The sequence below is a fragment of the Quercus robur genome, chromosome 1 (assembly GCF_932294415.1).
Source record: "Quercus robur chromosome 1, dhQueRobu3.1, whole genome shotgun sequence".
Taxonomy (NCBI): domain Eukaryota; kingdom Viridiplantae; phylum Streptophyta; class Magnoliopsida; order Fagales; family Fagaceae; genus Quercus; species Quercus robur.
Window position 1 is genome coordinate 26,949,247 of NC_065534.1, and position 21,823 is coordinate 26,971,069.

The 21,823-nt window shown below is 32.4% G+C and overlaps 1 protein-coding gene and 1 pseudogene across 1 annotated transcript; both read right to left on the reverse strand.

Annotated features, from left to right (window-relative positions):
- Positions 1-12,719: 12,719 nt before the first annotated feature.
- Positions 12,720-19,785, reverse strand: LOC126727630 (UDP-glycosyltransferase 87A1-like). Its single transcript, XM_050433463.1, has 2 exons — positions 19,288-19,785; positions 12,720-13,876 (listed from the first exon to the last, which is right to left on the reverse strand). Exons 1-2 carry the CDS (start codon positions 19,775-19,777, stop codon positions 12,999-13,001), a joined length of 1,368 nt encoding a protein of 455 aa, XP_050289420.1. The 5' UTR covers positions 19,778-19,785; the 3' UTR covers positions 12,720-12,998.
- LOC126694491 (receptor-like protein 54) lies at positions 19,779-20,416 on the reverse strand (annotated as a pseudogene).
- Positions 20,417-21,823: the final 1,407 nt, after the last annotated feature.

The following is a 21,823-nucleotide window of genomic DNA, read 5'->3' on the forward strand; positions in this document are numbered from 1 at the left end:
TGAAAGGAGAGATTGTCACTACAGAACAAGTCCAATTGGGTATTGGGGTAAGGGTTCAACTGTAAGTTGGTATAAGGTACTGGGCTTCCTTTACTTATAACCGTTTGTTATGATAATAGTGAATTCTCAGAAGTGGTGACCTTAAAATCACCTGGTAGGGTTTTGCCTCGGTGGTTTTCCCCATTTGTAAACAAATCACTTGTGTCAAATTTATTTTCCACTGCATTTAACTTAGTTGGTGATTTGTTTGTGTTACCACGCTCATTGCATGTAATTGAATCTAATTTATTTCACTTGGCTAAATTAATTGAATAAGTTACCAAAGAGGTCAATACATTCTTGGCCTATAAGATTAGGAAGTTGTGGAGGAGCCACAAAGCTTATTTGAAGAGGAAGTACTACAAGAAGGGGCCTGAGAAGGAAGATGTACTAGGGTTGCGACCAACAGAGGTTGATATTGAGCAATTTCACACATTAGTTGAGTTTTGGTTTTCAAGGGATGACAAGGTATTAATATTTGTTTTCTTTGATATGTTTTTCTTTGATATGCTTAATGTTAAAGAGTATTGTATTTATTGGACTTGAAGAATATATTTGATTGTTCATGTAATAGTCTGTAATTTTCTTGAACATATTCGTAGGAATTGTGTAAAGCGAACAAAGCACACCGTGAGAAACATGAAGAAATACACACATGTGGATCAAGAAGCTATGCTCAGATTGCTGATATCCTTGTGTAGATACCGCATTTTGTACCTCTTCAACTTGGGCCCATGTTCCCTAATGATGCTCAAACTCTAAGGCCCAAGGCCAGTTTAAAGCCCAACCAGATATCAAATTAACTTGAGGAGTGTTAAAATGAAAAATGTAACTTTTTAAATGAGCAAAAATTTATTTTTGGAAATAAAATACCAAAGTGGCCCTCGGCCCACGTACGCGGACAACGGCTTGTGTACATGGGCCAAAGTATGCATATGCAAGCACATTCTTGCGTACACAGCTAGGGTTTCAAAAGCATGAAAAATGAAAATCTTCTTCAATAATGGCTGAGGTTTGGAATGAATCCCACATCGTTTGAGAGCCGTTCTAAACCTCATTTTTTTTCCACTATATAAAGCCTTACATGGTATATTTTCAAAATACATAGAAATCTCAGGGGAAAAACCTAAAATTCACTAGAAAATAGTGAATCAAAAGGGAGTTTTTCACAAAACACCCTCAAGTCAATTTTATTTGAAGGGGGCCTTTTCTAACCCCAATCATTTTAGATTAATATTGCTAATCACTTATTTAATGACTTGTGATAGATTTGACTGAGGGGAATGGTCAAAATCAAAGCTTGGGAACTCCTTTTTGAGGTATCAAACTTCAACCTTTCTTTTCTCCTTTTAGTTTTCTTTTATTGTTTAATCTATTTTCTTGCTTTGTTTGTGTTATAACCTATTTGTTTAGAGTAAGTTTATGTTTTCTTGTATATTCTAAGCATGTTTAGTTGATAGAATTAGGGTTTTCATTTCTTCTTTGTTTTTCTGTTAGTTCGTTTATGGGTTAGGGTTTTGAACAACCTTGCGTGCGTGTGCCATGAGCATGCATACACAGATCAAATCCTGCATACATGGGATTTGGCCTACGTACGCATGTATCTATCTATGTACACAAGTCGTTCCCCAAAAACCCTAACTCTTTTGTTTCTTTATCTGCTTCATATAACATGTTTTGGGGTTTCTTTTCACATGTCTTATATTTTATAAAGTTTCTGTTTGCTTTGCTCACATTCTTGTTTACTATCACATGTTTAGATTAGGGTTCTTTAGTTTTAATACCGTGTCATTCATTCACATGTCCAAACATTAATGCCATAAGTGCTGAGTTGCTACAAGGTGAGTGAAGGTAAGTCATGCATTGGTATAAACATGCATCTTTGTGATGAACATGTTTTTGTGATGTGTGGTTCCACGCATAGATGTTTTATACGCCTTATGATATGCCATATCTACCTTTTCTACCATGTTTATGTTGCTGCCTTGGATGATGTAAGATATGATAGGGTTTCACATGTTAGATGTATGCTAGGGTTTGTATATGTGTGTGGGTTTGGCTCTCTTCAGCTTTGTGGATTGATATGATATGTGTTTAGGGATAATGATGTCATGATTGTATGTTTAGATGCATGCTAGTGTGTGTGTGAGTTTAGAATACAAGTATTGAAATTGTTTTTAATAAGGTTAAGATATAAGACACAATGATGGGAGGCCAACCTTAGGGTTGGGCGATCTTGGGTGCCTAACACCTTCCCAAGAGCGTACCTAAACTCCGAACCCATATCTCTAGTAGTAAGATCAAAAGGTCCTTCCTCGAAAAGGACACTATATATATGGTTCCTAGACCATTGCAAAAACTAGGTGGCGACTCCCCCCTTGTGTCCACACCTTGTAAGAACTCTATTTATTATATTCCATACATAATGCTTAAATTATTTTTCTTTTGACCTATAGTTGTGATATTATTAACGGTTAGTTTAATACCAAGAAAACATAAATTCCCAACCAAGTCTATAAGAACTTGTGGATTTTTTTCATACTTTCTTGGATGTTGGCAAGTCTATAAGACCTTTGCAAGAGAGGGCTTGGTCATTGGCTATGAGATGGTTGTGTTTTGTTAGTGTTTCATTTTGTTATTTAATATATTACTGCTAATGGATTAGTGTTATTGTGTTATTCAGTTAGTAACCTTGTTGTTAAATGAACTAATTCTATATGGGTTTATTATATTTGAGGATGGTGATGATGATTATGTGGATGACCACTCTTCAGTTGTTATAAACTTATCATCTGGGGATCCGCATTAGGAGGATACTTAGTTTGTGGGTGTTTTTGTACTAGTCATTTGGAATGTCATATTTTGGGCAAAACATTTTAGACATTTGGAATGTAATTTTTTGGGCCAAAACATTCTAGACATTTGGAGTGTATTCTTTTGGCATTTATCATAAGCTTAAGTTGGTAATGTATATTTACTTATATGGTGTACTTAAAATTTTGGTGGTTTAAACTAGATCCTTTCTTGTATTTAGTATGGTATTTTGTTTAGCTATTAAAAAAAAAAAAAAAAAAGCCTATAGCGGCGGTTTTGAAACTGTTACTATAGGCTATATGAAAAAAGTATAAAAATTCCTATAGCAAAAATTTTGAAACTGTAGGTATAGGTTAGGCCTACTACAACGATTTTAAGTTTCAAAAAACACTAGTATAGTTTTAAAAAACCATCGATAAAGGCTATATTAGAAAAATATAAAAATGCCTATAGCGGCCATTTAAAACCGCTGGTATAGTTTCAACCTACTATGGCAGTTTTCAATATCTAAAAAGCACAAGTATAGGGTTACAAAACTGCCAGTATAGGTTATTCCGACAGTTTTTAAAAAGCATCGGGATAGGATTTCGAAATTGCTAGGACCTATACCGGCGGTTTTAAAATTGCCGGTGTAGGTCAACCGAACCTATTGTCAGACTTGTTGGGCAGCGCTAGGAAGCACCAAGAAAAAAACTGCCGAGATAGCCCATTTGGACCTATACCGGTGGTTTTTGGGGCTATAGTCGCAGTTTAAAAACGCTGCTATAGCCCAAGTTTTTTGTAGTATGTAATTCGTGCATTAGCCTACCATGATTATGTCTCTCTAGGTAAAATTTAAAACATTGGTTATTATTATGTGAACTTCATTTCAAATTTTATGTACACCATGGTGAAATTTATGTAATATTTAACTACTTTTTTTTTTCATGTTTTCAATTCTTTGTTCTCTTTTTGAATTAAAAGGAAGATAAAAAGAACATGTTTTTTTTATGTTAAAAAAATACGTATCATACCAAGTTTGACAGGACATGTCAAAGATTGAGTAATCAGAATTATTTACAATCTTGCACCACAAGGTCAATTAACATCATACCAAGATCACTTGTAAAATAGAATAGGAGTGGTATTGCAAGTTGGATTCAGAATCCTACATGATTCTACCACACACATTTCAATCCAAATCCAAATCCGATTTTTTTTGGAATTATCTTAAATAATTTGAAAATTTTTAAAGAGCCTTATCATTTTGGCCCCTCACACCCGATAATATACATATATATTTAAGAAAGTCTAAAAAATAAATATAACTTTCATTTAAATAGAATTCAATCCATAAATATATATGTCAAAAAATTACAATAATTAAACATTCAAAATCTTTAAAATGAACACATAGGTATTTTGACAATTACCTCAACAAATAAAAGAGAAAAAAAATTCTAATTTTCATCTCAACACATTAAGGGCTTACTTGTACCACAACAATAGAAAAATTGAAAGGTCATAGGCTTTATTGATTCGTAGCACCACCAAGTCCACCACACAGTTGTAGAACATTTTGCTTACAGTGCTCACACGGGTGACTCTCTCTCTTGCTCTCTCTATCTTTGTTTGCCTTCTTCTTCTTCTTTTTCTTTTTAGTTCTTTCCTTTAGGATGCACTACTGCAGTTTTATGTTTACATTCCATGTGACTATACTAGACTAGACAAGAAAAAGTGAAAGACAAGTTTGAAACTTCCGTGTAGGCCCCTCACCCCTGTGCAGTGTTCCTATGCCTTTGGTTGATCGGTTGACCCCTTTTATTTACCACTTTCCTAATTCCCAACTACTTTACTTTACTTTTCATTTGCTTTCTTTTTTATTTTCCTTATAATATATTATTTGTTATTATAATAATCAATATATTATATACCGTACGACATTATAAATGTACCTGATTAGTTGATTAAAATATATGATATATACTACTATATTAACATGTATTTAGCTGTTGTTTATTATATTTTTTTTTTATGCATTGACATTTGAATTGAATGATTGTTTGTCTTTTATTTAGCAATCTTTGGACTATTAATATTTTTTTTTATAAACCTTAGTCATTTTATAGCACATATTGAGTTATGAAATACTTAACTTGTACATTGATTGTTAAATTGTATTGTACATTACTATTTTAGATATCATACACACAAAAACAATTTTATATATGGCCCCGAAAGATAAATTAATGGCTCTGCCACTGTGGCAGATTGAGCAAAAAGAGAGATTATTTGTAGATTTATATTATTTTAATGAGTTGTATGTTAAAATAAAAAGTTGGGTGTTGAGTGAGTTGTGAAATTGTATTGTAAAATAGATAAAGTAACTTTTTAGAGTGTAAAATGACAATTTTTTTTTTTAATAACTCGGATGCGAATGCTTTTAGAGCTCTAAAATTTAAAGTTGTGGTCGGTAATAAGTATTTTAAAATTTAAAGTTTGTCATTTGTTCATGTGTTGGTATTTTGGTACTTTTTAGTTATTTCCTTTTATAATTAACTAGCCACAAACTCATGCGATGCGTGAGGTTATATAAATATTATGTAATGAGGTATAATATATTAAAAGTAACAATTACTTCAAGTATTTTTTTTTTTTAAGATTTCTGTAAATATTTTTTTATTTTTTTTTATCTTTACAAATACATCATATTATAATTTTTTGTATGTTTGATTAATACTTTTTTTAAGGTGAACCATATTCTTCTTTTGTATGTTTGATGAATGCTTTTTTTAAGGTGAACCATATTCTTCTTACTTCTGTTATGGTGTGTTATATTTACCTAATATACAACTAAACTTTATAAGTTTCAAATTTATTATTCAAATTTCTCATCTCTTAAGAAATAAGGAGATTATCATAATAATAAAAACTCATCAAAAAATTACAATGTTATCTTAACCAAAATTAAAATGAAACCAAAGAAATGGAAGATAAACTCTATAATAATTTATTACTAAAACAATTGGTAGTATTGTAAACACAAAATTTCTCAATTGCAGAAAATCAAACAATTGAAGAAAATAATGCTTTGAAAATATAAATTTGTATTGATGAATAATGAGTACAATTTCCATTTTAATTCTTTTACAAAAGAACACCCTCTGATTCTATCTTCTTTGAACTTGACTCGAACAAGAAATCTTCTTGACTTTGGTTGGAAGATGGATTGAACGGTCTTCACAACAAATATCTAACTTTGAGCTTATTAGAGATTTATTGTTCTTCAAGTCTTCGAATGTGAAGGCCTTTAGGTTAAAGTTTTTTGAGGGCTTTAGATGCTTGATCCGTTGAGTTTCAAGGATTTGTGGTTTGTTGAAGTTTATGGAGGCTTTTCAGCTTAATTCCAATAGAACTTCAAGTAACTTCTTTGAATGTTCTTTGTACGTTCTTGATTGTAGAATTTCTCTAGAGTTTTGACGTCTTAGAAAAATTGTGTCGAATGAGAGGAGGTATGCCCTCTATTTATAGTGGTTTCAAAGGATAAGTCCCACTTGGGATTGACTTCCTTGTAGATAATTATCTCTATTTTTTAGTTATTTTAATAGAGATAATGATTAACTATTATCATTCCAATTTAATTAAAATATATTTATCTCTATTTAATTAGGATAATTATTATCTTAAATGACACATGTCAACTCTTCATTTATCTAATTTAATGACATATTAATTTAGAATTTGTCACTAAACTTTAATGTGACATTTTATAATTGGCTTAAAATTTTGCCTCCTACAAGTATATTCAAATCCGTAGCCATGTAAATTGTATTTTGATATAAACTCAAGTTCCTATTTCCAAAATGGTTTCAAAAAAACAAAAAGTTCCTATTTCCAAAAAAAACTGAGTATTAACCCAAACCAAAATTCAATAAAAGCAATAAAAGGGAGAGAGAAGACTTTGTAAAGAGAAATTTTAGAAAACACAATATCAAAACACATATTTAGTATTTTTTTTTTTAAAAAAAAAAAGAAACCCATCAACCTTACTCAGAGTTATAAGAAAGAACAAAAATCCACCAAGAGAGAGAGAGAGAGAGTACTCACAATTTTTTTGGGAAAAAATATGGATTGAATGGAAGAAATAATATCAAATTTATACAAAATAAAATAGGAAAAAGAAGAGTCAAAATATAAAAAAGAGAAAATGATGAAGGACGTGTAACGGAAAAGTTGAGAGTAGTGGGGAGATAAAAAGGCAAAAAGGGAGGGGACATGTTGGAGAAAATGTAATAGTAAATGTGGACTAACAGGGAGAAGAAGATTTTTTTTTTTTTTTTTAGAATAGGGAGAATAAAAGTTTAAAAAGAGAAAATAAGTTGTAACTTTTTTTTTAAGTGTTTTGTCACTTTTTTTTTTTTTTAATAAAGAGTAAAATCTTACGATTCTCTATCTAAACTACAAGACTCTCTCAATGATTCTATATAGGATCATGATCAATGATCATAACAACCATGGTCATAGATTTTGTAACCTATTAGTGGTTTAGTCAATGACCTAAACAACTAAACCCAATCTAACCCGAACAAGACTAACTCAGCCTGTTTGCCAAGTATGAGGCATTAGTTAAGTTAAAAAAGAACCAAGAAAAGCCCAACACCCCCAAAGTCTCTTCACAATTTCTAATCCTAGTTTGAGTTGCACTTTTAGATTTTTCTTTTCTTTTTTCAATGTTGCACGTTTTAAGTTTTTTTTAATAAATTTTTTTATATAATTGTTTTCTCATCTAGATCAAATTTAACATAAAACAATTAAAATTATTATTTGAAAAATATACATAATTTCCTGTAACTACCGTACCATCAATATAAAAGTTATGAATTTCAATTGATAATATACACACATGATAATCACTAAGTAATGGGGACGATAAAAAATAGAGTTCATCAAATGCAAGGTACTTCATGTGCAAAGAATGACATTAAAGAGAGTTGACCAAATGCAAGATACTTCATTTTAAAATTAATTAAGCTAATTAACATGCAAACGCATAATAGCACAAACAAATCACTAATAAACTAAGTATGCAGCGGAAAATAAATTGACACGGTGATTTCTTTACGAATGGGGAAAACCAACACGGCAAAAACCCCACCAGGTGATTTTAAGGTCACCACTCCTGAAATTCCACTATTATCACAACAAGCGGTTATAAGTAAAGGAATCACAGTACCCTATACCAACCTACAGTTGAACCCTTACCCAAATACCCAATTGGACTTGTTCTGTAGTAACAATTTCTCCTTTTAATGCACAACTCCCAGTACGTGACTAACCAATTGCGCAAATCCCAGTATGTGACTTCAATCACCAACTAGAGAAGATTGTTGGCTGCAAAGTTATTCAGTTCATCCATAATGAAGACTAAGAAGATGCTTGGTCACAAAACCCTACGGTGCACAAACACAGCAACTTCTTCGCAAGAATGATGAACTAGGGCAAATTCTGTCTCCGGTCACAATTTTCTTGAACAAACTTTGCTCAACACTTGTGCAACTTGTGAACTCTTTAACGGCCCTTAAAATAATCCTTTTATATGTCTAGAGTTGTGAGAAAAGAAAACTCAAACACATAATCACGAATTGGAGTCAAAACAGAACTGGAATTTTTTTTTTTCATAAGGATACCCTATCTGTCGAGCCACAGACTTCAACAGTTCTATAAGTCTCGATAAATAGCTAACTGTCGAGCTTTAATGAACAGCACTTCTTCAGCTTGTTTCTTGGACAAACTTGCATGACTTTAACACTTGATCTTGAAACACAATTTCTTGAAGTATTAAACATATCCTAGATCTACTCAATTACAAGTAAAGTGCGTTTTGTCAAAGGATTAATCAATTACATAAAATAGTGACATATGTTCCTAACAAGTGAATCACATATGTCCTAACAATCTCCCCCTTTGGCAATCCGTGACAAAACCACAACAAACAAATGAACATATGAGAGAAGTCATAAATCACTTAACTCATACTCACTTGTTGAATACAATAAAATCTATCCTAACACAAACTCTTGAAAAACTTTGCAAGAAGAGAGTTTATGGCAAGTAGACTTTGACAACCTATATTTCTGAAACACTTTAAACAAAACTCATCAAGGCATCTTTGTGTGAAACAGAAATAATAGATTGCATACAAGTAATAAGAACCATGTGTATAAAGAAACAAAAAGAAACAACACATGCAAGGGTAGGTGAAAGAAACATACATCAACATATATAAAGAAGATAAGTACAATGTATGTCAATAATGGTCACAAGACCCATGTATAAGAACAAATGTATCTAAAATAGAGAAAAGAAAAAGATACATGTAATCCTCACTACATCCCTCAAAAATATCAACACTCCCCCTAACAAAAATGTCATATACTAACTCTCCCCTTAAGAATGACTACTCTAATATCCAAAACTACTCCCCCTTTTGTCACGAGTGACAAAGGGTAAGAGTATCAAGTAAACATCTCATCGATAGAGATAGCATCTCCATCATCATCATCATCAGAAGCATCATCGTCATCACCATCATCATCATCCTTATCCTTAGAATCAAAAGCCACTAGAGGAGGGGGAGGAGAAGCCTCAAGAGCAAAGCCACCAATGATCGCCTGTCGTCATGTAATACAACCGAGACGAATGTTCATTTGATACAACTTTGTAGAGAGCGTATCAAGGCGAGCATCCATACGCTGCAGTTGTGCCATGATGTCTTCGAGTGACACATCACTCGTAAAAGAGGAGGGAGTGAATATGGATGGAGTAGAACAAGATGGAGCCAAACAGGAGGGAGGAGCTACTGAATCTGACTGTTGTGACCTAAACTACGCCTCGCTACGCTTAACAGTAGCAGCGTCTATGGCACACATAATAGAAAAATGGTCAAAAGAGGGAAAAGAAACAGAAAAATTGCATAAAATCCTCGTGATAGCCGAAGGGAAAATGAGTTTATCACGGGTAGCCATATCCCTATACACATCTATAAGAGAAAGAATAAAATGTGAAGGAAAATCAATAGTAAGATACTTAAGAAGAGACAACAAAAATCGAGCACGAGGCTCTGTGATAAAGTTGTAGTAAGAGAGTGGGTGCAAAAAAAACGTTATCACCATGTTCATGAATCTAGGACCTTTAGCAAAGACCTTACATGATGTAAACTGACGATCACCCCAATTAGAAAGGCATTCATAGAAAGCAGAAATCATCTCGTCTTTGGACACAGTCCTCAGACGCTCACATTTAGGGTAGTCAAGATGCTCTACCCTCAGAACACAAAGCACATCTGCAACAAACTGCAATGTGACAACAATGCACATACCTTGAATGCGAGTAGAAAAGAGAGGTACTGAATAATCGAATCCATGCATGTTGGAGCAAAACTCCTGAATTAGCACGGATGGACATGTGACCAGGATGTCACACAATGACTCCCAACCCCAACTGTGAATGACATCGGATAGGTCAGTGTCGGCAAAGTCCGCGAAAATGACTCGGCGTTCCAAATGAACACCTCGTCGAGAAAAGTTCTCCGAGAAGAGTTCTCTGAGAAGTCCTTTCGGGCATCCTCATCACGGAACCGAATAAAAGAAGGGGTAGGATCAAAAGATGAAGAGGAGGCCCTAGAACGCAAAGGGTTTTAGGACGGAGTAGGCTTATGTTTTGGTGCCATTAACACACTAACGTAAACAAGAGAGAGAGGGGGAAGAAAGAGACAATCAGAAAAGCTCCAAACAATTCAAATATATAGAAATATACTGAATGTATGCATGAAAATGCATGAGCATGTGATGTGCAAAGTAAAAAGCATCTTGGGCTCAGCCCAATCCAAACCTACCAGCACACAATCAATTTAACATATATAACACACATCTAAATGCATGAAAATATAGTTATAATGCATGTGTGATGCAATGCATGAGGTTTTAAACTCATTTAATCAAAAATCCAATTAATTTAGCCAAGTGAATTAATTAAGTTAATTAACATGCAAACGCGTGATAGCACAAACAAATCACTAATAAACTAAGTATGCAACGGAAAATAAATTGACACAGTGATTTGTTTATGAATGGAGAAAACTAACACGGCAAAAGCCTCACCGGGTGATTTTAAGGTCATCACTCTTGAAATTCCACTATTATCACAACAAGCGGTTACAAGTAAAGGAATCCCAGTACCTTATACCAACCTACAGTTGAACCCTTATCCCAATACCCAATTGGACTTGTTCTATAATAACAATTTCTCCTTTTGATGCACAACTCCCAATACATGACTAACCAATTGCGCAAATCAAAGTACGCGACTTCAATCACCAACTAGAGAAGATTGTTGGCTACAAAGTTCTTCAGTTCATCCACGATGAAGATCAAGAAGATGCTTGGTCACAAAACCCTACAGTGCACAAACACAACAACTTCTTCACAAGAATGATGAACTAGGGCAAATTATATCTCCAGTCACAATTTGCTTGAATAAACTTTACTCAACACTTGTGCAACTTGTGAACTCTTTGACGGCCCTTAAAATAATCCTTTCATATGTCTAGGGTTGTGAGAAAAGAAAACCTAAACACATAATCACAAATTGGAGTCAAAACATAACTGAAATTTTGTTTTTCATAATCCTCGACAGATACCCTATCTGTCGAGCCATGGGCTTTAACAGTTCTACAAGTCTTGATAGATAGCTAGCTGTCAAGTTTTAATGAACAACACTTCTTCAGCCTATTTCTTGGACAGACTTGCATGGTTTTAACACTTGATCTTGAAAAACAATTTCTTGAAGTATTAAACACATCCTAGATCTACCTAATTACAAGTAAAGTGCATTTTGTCAAAGGATTAACCAATTACATTAAATAGTGACATATGTTCCTAACAAGTGAATCACATATGTCCTAACACTAATTACACAAAAACACCCCCTTAGCATAACTATACAAAAATTTGCAAAATTTGAAGTTCTCTTCTAAATATACACGAGAATCTTTAGCTCTTGTAAAAATTTTAAATATCTTCACTATACAAAAATTTGCAAAAGTTACAGTCCTTTTATAAATATACAATATAATTATAGCTCTGGTAAAAAATTGGTATTCCTTTTTTTTATTAACTTTTTGGTACTCTCTTCTCTCTTGTACCCTCTCTCCTTTGCTATCTCATTAGATTTACAGTGGCTAATCACTCTCTCTTACTCTCATGACAATACCAAAGATGGTGGTCTCATCGAATCAGTGGTGAATGGCAATTTTTTTTCTTTTTTAAATTAATTTGGTAGCTAAGAAAATGTGGTGGTGATCTAAAATCTATCAATATTTTCATCCGAAAGACGTTGTAAAAAACTAATTTATCATAATAAAATCTTCTTATTAATTTACCATAATTAAAGAACATTGTTATCATCAATTATTGTTCATGAAGATGCTTTTTTGAGAAGCCCAATTTGTGTTGAAAAGCAATGCATAAACATTTAGGGCTTGTTTGGATTGAGGGAGAGGGATGGGAAGTAGAGTAAAGTTGGCTAAAAATTAAGAGTAGAAATCAATTTTCGGTCTACTCTACTCTCTCTCCCTTCCCCTCAATCCAAACAAGCACTTAGTTTCGAAAGACACAAATAGTGTTGGAAATTTTTCAAGAAAAGAAGGAAACTAATCTACATCATACAACATTCATGTGACATGCCACTAAAATTTAATAAACAATGACCCTTACTCAATCCAATAACACAATAATTCACTCTACTGATGACAAAATGAAGCATGATATACTAGATGTAGTCATTTGCTAGAGATTCTTCAAATGGACAACACATTAACACACTGTAAAAAGAAAGAAGAGTAAGTTTGCAATTAAAAAACAAAGATTATTATTACAAAGACCTTCAATAGGCCACTGGTACTTTACTAAGTGAGAATCATTTTCGAACCTTAACTACCATGTTCAAGTACATTATATAATAACGAAGTAGTTGTAAGTCCAACCTATTTGGCTCATTATTATTTTAATTTTTTTACTATTATCAAGCTTAAGGTCTTGAAAACTCCGTAAATAATTGTGAAGAAGACATGACATTTTATGGTCATGCAGAACAAAAAAAGTTAAGTTCTACTCAATAATCATGCAATTTGAAAGGTCCTGGATGAAGGCATTGATGCTGGTTTCAGATGATCCTCCTTTTGCAATTGCACATTGACAAATCTGTTGAAATTCGCTTGCTCTTGTCCTAATTTCTTTCACTTCATCATTTTCCAAATTCATAAATTTTTGCACTAGCCTTGATATTTCCACTCTTGTTACCAAATTGTCCATTCCCATATCTTGCTTCACTCTCCACCCAATTTTCCAATCTTCCACAATTAGTTTACTATTCAAGATTTGATCAAAGACTATGGGAAATGTAAGAAAAGGAAGACCACATAACATTCCTTCTCGAGTGGAACTCCACCCACAATGTGACAAAAAGCCCCCAACAGAAGAATGAGATAAGACTCTCAATTGATTGCACCAAGGTACTACTAATCCTATATGACTACAAAGCTCTTTCAATCTGTTAGTCTGGTCACGTGCCACCCAAAAGAATCTAACACCACTATCACGCAAACCATATGCAATTTCATCCATTTGGGCAGTAGAAACTGAATGAAAACTTCCCATTGAAATATATAGAACGGAACTTCGAGGTTGGCAATCTAGCCAATGTAGATAGTTGTTGTCATTGTGGTTTGTGTTTTCACCAAAATCAAAATTAGGTACGATTTGACCCATAGCATATACCGGGAATGAGAATTTTGCTTTTAGAACATCGAATACTTTGGATTCGAGCTCATAAATGGAAGTTAATAAGAGATATTGTGCTTTGTTTACCCATGAAAAAACTTCGAGAATCATTTGCATCGTTTGTTGGTTTCTCCAATCAAAAGGAATATCCCCTAGTTGTATGGAGGAAATTCCAGGGATGTAATCTACATGCTCCTCGGATTTTGCTGACATAAAAAATAAATAGAAAAGACCAATGGTATCAATAGAAATCCACAATTAGGTAAACATAATCCTGGTAAAAGTATGACAATGAAGAAACTACGTTAATTGGTCATTAGTTCACTTATTTTTCTAGCTGTTTTGAAGTTTTGTTCAAGTTACTATGAAAACAAAGTTGACTAATTGTTGAATTGGATCTTTTTTCTAAAGTAGTTGTAAGGGTTAAATCTCATAGGCAAAAAATTAATAAACTAAAATAAAACTAAAACAAAAAAGTAAGAACAAAATTTGGTTACAAACTTGGTTATAACATAAGGCTACTACCAACAATAGGAAGATTATGTGTCCTTGTCATATGCAATGCACCTGAAAATGATTGTATACAATCACTTAAGTGTGATTTAGTAAGTAAACACATGACATTTTCTTATTGTTGGTTGTAGCCAAATTTTATCCAAAAAGTAATCCATCCTCTAATTTGTCACGGTGTTCTCTCCACTTTCATAATTCCATTGTTTTTATTCAGCAACTATAGCTTCATTGTGCACTATCAAATCAATCTCTTTGGTAATCTCACAAAGCAAAGAAAGAAAAAGCACCCCCCACGCCCAAGGGGGAAAAAATTGATTTCTATGAGAAACCAAGAACGTGACCAAGGAATCATAACATAATTAGGATTTCATCTTTGAAAGCCATAAAAAAAAAAAAAAAATTAAAAAAATCAACATCAAAGATTGAGAAATATAATAATAATCAAAATTAAATTAATGCATGAAAAATAAAATTGAGATCTATTCAACATTAACAAAACATAAAAAGAAATAAATAATAATTGTTTCTTAATAAATTTTCTTATGTAAATAAACATGACAATCTTATATTTGTAGATACAATTCAAGATCACGCTTCAACGAACTAAAATCAATTTCATTAATTTCAATTTGGGTAGATTTTGTATCAGGATTTTTAAAATTTGATCAAATATCAATTTTAGAGGTTGGTGATTTATGGCTAGTAAAATATGCTATAAGTATAATACGGTAAATATACAAATGAGTATATTTCGGCATCTTAAAAAAAAAGTACATTTCAAAAATTTGGCATAAAAATATGGAAACAAATAAAAAATAGTGCATTTATCGTACGGGTATGTTATGTTTATTTTTTATTAAAAATTTTAACAAAAATATGTAAAATATTTACCATATATATTTTTTATCGATAAAAGCAAATAATCATTGTATCATAACGTTTTTAACTCCTACTAAGTGTGACTTAATCCTTTGAAGATCCCAACAAAATTTGAAGTTAAAAAAAAAAAAAAAAAATTGATAAGAGGATAGCAACTTTCATTAAGAATAAGATAAAAGCAATACATCTTGAGCCAAAGCAAAATCAATCATACAAAATTTAAATTTTTCTAAGAATGATGTTAGAGATATTACAACTTTAACTATATATGTCATATAAATTGATACATCACTAATTATAAAAAGTAATTCAAATACTCATTATTATGCACACCAATCACATTCATTGGCTCATCAATTATTAAGTTTTTGTATTAGGAGTTAGGGGTGTGCAAGGGTCAGGTTGAGGAGCTTTTTCAACCCAACCCACCACGATGGGTTATAAAAATCCAACCCAACCCAACCCATCACAGGGGTCTAAACCAATCCATATGGATCGGGTTGGGTTGGACAATTTTTTTCATTAATTACTATTATTACTATTAAATTGAGCATTAGAACAAAACCATCACAAATAAGAGCAAAATTATAACCAAATAATCATGAGCATAACACCAAACAAATATAAACTATATGAGAAGAATTTAGGGTTTGGGTTTTATTTAGGAAGGGGGGCAAAAAAGTAAATAACATAATTATATGATACTTTTAAATTTTTAAAATATATTAAATATAGGTGGGTCAAGTTGGGTTAGGTGGATTTGTAAATCTAATGACCCAAACCCAACCTGACCCACTGTAAAAAAAATATATATATAAAAAAAAAAAAAAAATCATAACCTAACCCAACCCACTAACCCTTAAAAACCGATACAACCCCATGGGTTGAGTTGGGTTGGGTCGGGTCAGTTTTGGTGGGATGGCGGATTTTTTGTACACCCATATTAGAAGTAATACTACAGTCACAACAAATTCTTGGTGGCAAATTGTTACTAGTGATGGTGAATAAAAAAGTGATATTAGTAATGAATTGAGATTATAATCAATACCAACTTACTACCTAGACTTTAATTTAAAATTGTTGTGAAAATATTGTAGATGCAACATTACTAATTTAAGTTGTAGTAGTATTAGTTTCTTTTCTTTTCTTTTCTTTTCTTTTTTATTAAAGAAACTAAACATGATTATTTGGGCATTGGAAGCATGAGGCATAGATTTGGGATTTGTGTTTTGTTGTCAGCTTTGATTTAAATTTTTGGGTTATATACTTGAAATATATTAAACATGACATGCTCATTCTCTTGGGTTTAGTCTTTGACATGTGTACGTTTTTATTGAGATTTTTAAAAATATTTTATATCTCTTGTCTTACGTTAACCACTGTCAAGTTTCAATAAAAGTTGCTTTTTAATCTCTTTTATAACAATCTGTATAACTCACCGACTTTTCCATAACTAATGCGTGATGTACTGATGTACGTCTAGCCTCATAGTAATGTGTTTGATTCTGTATGTTTGCAGTTGCACACAATACGTAAGACGCGAGTAATTTTAATTGTTACGCATGTATGCTTATTGTACAAGTACAATACGTGTACTTACTAACTATACTACATTATTTTGTCAAAAAAAAAATCTATACTATGTTATTAATATTGGCTTCTTAATTATTTGCATTTTTTTTCTTTTGAAAAAATCAAATATTATAGTTAGATTTCTCATAATATATAAATTAAATAGAAGTCACATTTATTACTCTTTTTTTTTTTAATACAAGATAGAATTTTACTCTAAACTAATTTAAGTGTATATGTGTATGAAGCTTCCTCCTAGAAACTTAAACCCCGGCCCTTACCCTCCCACACTCCACGAGCACTTATATTTGTGGAGTAACCATCGCATCAAAGGTGTACGGTGGTTATTTATTACATTATTATATGTCCAATATTCTTCTAAAAGGAAAATTAATTAAAATTGTATTGCCACATTAAAAATAAAATAAAATAAACTCAAACAGGAATTATTAAGATAATTCTTGATGTTGGTACTTGATATTACTTTTGTAGATTGGATTGTCAAAAAGGAAAAATCTACAGGTACTTTGAGACGTCTTTCTCATGCTTTGGACCCTTTGGGGTTTGGGGCGTGACACATTAATCTTTGCGGATTGCAGTGGTTGCTCTCCTTGGTAGAACCACTTAAGGACATCAAGATCAGTGATTGTTGGTAGACACTGGTGGTTGTCCCCAAAGGATGAACTAACTTAAGGGCGTAGATTATGAGCTAACTTTTAAGGATTTGTTAAAGGTAAAAGACTTTTTTTTTTTTAATGTTTTTTGGGAGGGAGCTACAAGTAGGGATCATCTGGCTATTATATATTATGGGTCCCTTTAAGTTAAATTTTATTAACTTTGGATTCAAACTTTATATTATTTTATATATCTATAATCTATATCTCTATGCAATATAAAATAAAATAAAAATTACTTTCTATTAATTTTTTCTATTCTTGACCCATGAACTTTTAAAACACTTTTTTTTCACTTCATTATTCTAATATGTATTTTTTTGTTAAGTTTAAATTCTATAAGAATTCACTATAAAAGCTCTTATATTTATCGTCTACATTAGAATTTTGTCATATTATATTTTCTTTAAATAAAATAATAGATTCAATTCCATTAACAAACACAATTATATATTATGAATATCTTTTAACAATCCATATAACTTGCCGACTTGTCTGTAACTAACATGTGATGTATTGATGTACGTCTAGCCTCATAATAACATGTTTAATTCTATATGTTTGCACACAATACATAAGACATGAGTAATTTTAATTGTTATACACAGTACAATACATACTTATTAACTATACTACATTATCAATATTGGCTTCTTAATTATTTGCATTTTTTTTCTTTTGAAAAAGTCAAATATTATAGTTAGATTTCTCATAATATACAAATTAAATAGAAGTCATATTTATTACATTATTATATGTCCAATATTCTTCTAAAAGAAAATTAATTAAAATAGTATTGCCACATTAAAAATAAAATAAAATAAACTCAAACACATTAATCTTTGCAGTGGTTGCTTTCCTTTGTAGAACCACTTGAGGACATCAAGATCAGTGATTATTGGTGTACATTGGTGGTTGTCCTCAAAGGATGAACAAACTTTAAGGGTGGTGGTTATGAGCTAACTTTTAAGGATCAGTTAAAGGTAAAAGGCTCTTTTTTTTGGGTTTTTTTGGAAGGGAGCCAAAAGTATGGATCATCTATCTATTATATTTTATGGGTCCCTTTAAGTTAAATTTTATTACTTATTAGGAAGCCACGCTATAATTTTGGATTCAAATGATAAATTATTTTATATATCTATAATCTAAATCTATGTGCAATATAAATATGTTAACTTTTTCTATTATTGTCACGTAAACTTTTAAAGCACTTTTTTTTTTTTCACATCATTATTCTAATATGTATTTTTTGTTGAGTTTAAATTTTATAAGAATTCACTATAAAAGCTTTTATATTTATCACCTACATTAGAATTGTCATATTATATTTTCTTTAAATAATATAATAGATTCAATTCCATTAACAAACACAGTCATATATTATGAATGTCTTTTAATAATTATCTTAGTCCATAACTCCATATTTAATTTTTTTTATTATAAAAAAACATAGAGAAGATAATATTTTTGTTACTTTTGTATGCATTGCTAAGATTACTAACTAATTATAATCAATAATTTTTAATATATATAAAACCAAAGTAATTTGACTTTTGGTTGAACATATAATATTATATTACGGAAATTTTTGAAAACTTACCATTTTAAACATCATTATTTTAATATATATAATTAAATTTAAATTTTATTTCATATTTAAACCCACTATTAAATTCTTAACCCACCATATTTTTTCAAGTTCTAGAATTTATAGTTTCATATATAAATAAATCATAATGAATGACTATTAAAAACTAAATCTTTGCTTGGACTGTGTTCCATACCATAAAATGGTAAGGTGGGTTATTTTATTATTGGGATTTTTGTTTTCCAATAATGCCTTTTTTTTTTCTTTTCTACTCACATATTAAACAAAAAAAAAAAAAAAAAATTGAAAGATTTTATTTATTATTTACTAAGAGAAGTAGAAGGAGATATAAGCAAAAAGAATTTGTATTAATAATTTAATACATACTCACCTGAGTCAGCTGGGAAATGACCATTTTTTACTAAAAGATCCACATGTTGGATGATGGTGAACATGGACGACGCCATGGGCCAAAATGATGCCACTGGAATTTTCCTTCGGTTCCCAACTCCAACTGCCCAGGAAAGAAAAGTATCAGCCATGATAACTGTAACCGGAGGCTCAAGCTGATCAAGGAGCCGCACAAATGGAGCTTCCAACTTTGTCCTGACAGCTTCGGCGAAGGCGTAAATGTCAGCGGCGCGGACTAACTCTGATGGGATAACATTAGGAATGGTGCCGAAGCGAATGTTGTCGGGCTTAGGATCGGAGCCGATGAAACCAAGCCATTCTTCGGTAACGACGAAGGTGACGAGGATATTGCTGTTTTTCGAAGCAAGTGTTTTGCAGAGGTTCATCATGGGGTTGATGTGGCCGCGACCGGGATTAGGCATGGCCACCACGTGGCACTGCGTGGCTGATTTAGCTTTGACAGAACTCATTATTCAGAGACGCTAACAGAGGATAGCTAACGAAATTCACAGGCAATTACCGATAAATGCCGTTGAATCCCAAATCAATGGCTACGAGGTTGCTGTTGCCACCAGTGGGCTTCCAAACCTCGACACGTGTCAAGCTGTTATTGGCTAAGTCAACTTGCTGAAGTGACAGCAACAGAAAAAACCAAGCTTGTAGTGTCCCCGTGAATGAGAATTTGCTGAGTTCCACCCCTTCCAACTGATAGTCAACCGGTCAAAAGACGAGTTTGAGAGATACCCAAATAAAGAATTGTGCTTTAAAGCGAGTTCAAGCAAGTTTGGTGGGAGTGACCCAATGAGTTTGTTGTAACTCAAATCGAGTTGTCTCAAATTCTGAAGCGAGTTGATTGAGTTTGGAAGAAACCCAGTTAAAGAATTATGAGAAAGATCCAACGAGTCAAGAGATTTAAGGTTGGTAGTGGATACAGGGACTGAGCCAGAGAACGAGTTGGATCGAAGAGAGAGGGTTTGGAGGTTTGAAAGAGATGAAATGGAAGAAGGTATAGGGCCAAAGAAAGAGTTATCAGAGAAGTCGAGGTAAGTGAGTTGGGAAAGTTGAGAAATGAGTGGGCTGAGTGTACCTGAGTAGCCAGCTGGGTCGAGTCAGGGGTGCAAATAAGGCCGCAACCAAACACTTTTATAATCTACAAAGGTCGTCAAAATACGACACTTGTAGTTGTAGAGTGGCTGCTTGTGCAATTTCACACTTGCGCTTTGATTTGATAACTTTGAAAGTTGAAAGTGTCGCATGCCATGAGCTCAGCCTTTGTCCTGGTCAAAAAGCGAAACCTCGAGCCTTTGACTAACAAAGTGCAAGTGGAGTGTACTAGTGCAGCAATGGATTTTCATTAAATTATTATAGAAAAATGGTCTGAATTTTTTACTAAAGTATTCCCTTCCATCCCTTCTATAGACTTTTCGTCTATGTGAGCCTGACACTTACGACTTTTTAAGAGCACGTAAGGACTTTTGGACGTGAAAAAGGTGAAAAAGGAGTTACCCTGTATCCGATCTACTAAAATAGTAAAATCACAGGTAGAACCGTGGTTTAAAAAAAATCGGTCCGGTAAAAGAATTGGGAAAGAGGCTGGTTATTGATTTTTTGGTCCGACAGATGGTTCAATCGGTCACATCATAAATAATTTAATTAATAATTTTTTAAATTATATAAATAAATAATTATGAATGTATTTTATTTTTATAATATTAATAATTTTTCACAACTTATATAATAAATATCATTTAAATATTAAAGGTAACTTACTATAGTTGTTCACAAATATGGTTTTTTTTTTTTTGGGTCAAAGTTCACAAATATGGTTAAAACTTTAAAAGTGGCACATATAGGCTAATACAGATACAGCCACAAGACTTTCTGAGCTTCACGGAAAATGGAAAAGAGATAATGAATAAATAAATAAAAAACCCACCCCAGCCATTACTAACAATTAACACCCACCCACTTTTTGATTTTTATGACATGCATTTACTTCCCCTAAGTCCTAAGACTCCCAGCCTTTCCACTTTTCTAATAGAAATCCATCTAAATCCAAATTGATAATTTCCCATAAAGCCATAACCTCTCCTTCGTCTCTCTCTCTAATCTATCTCTCCCTCTCACCTTTTCTGCCAAGCCCGTCCATCACTCCATCTCTCTGCAACATATCAATTAGCAATAGTTCAAACTTCAAACCAAAATACCTTCCTCCACCCTTCTCATGTTGCCTCTCTTAGAATCTTACCTCCTCCCCAAATTTTATTTTACCCACAAATTTGAAAGTTTCATTCACCAACTTTTATTTATAATAGATCTAAGATTCTCAAAATAAGGAAGAAAAATCGTTCATTCTTATCATTTACAGCAACAAAGTAACTGCTACACTAATGAGAGAGGCCGAATGGGGAAGAAATCAAAAGAAACAAAGTCATTTTCTCTGTATTTTGCAAAACTGGTTCAACCATACTGGTTTCCGGTTTTATGGTTAAACGGGCCGGTTTTCACTATTTACC

Bases quoted from the DNA above. Each gene is read 5' to 3' on its own strand.
- LOC126727630 (XM_050433463.1), bottom strand. From the start codon at position 19,777: ATGAGTTCTGTCAAAGCTAAATCAGCCACGCAGTGCCACGTGGTGGCC. The intron at 13,877-19,287 runs GTGAGTATGTAT...TTTTTATGTCAG, and splicing joins TCATTTCCCAGCTGACTCAG to CAAAATCCGAGGAGCATGTA.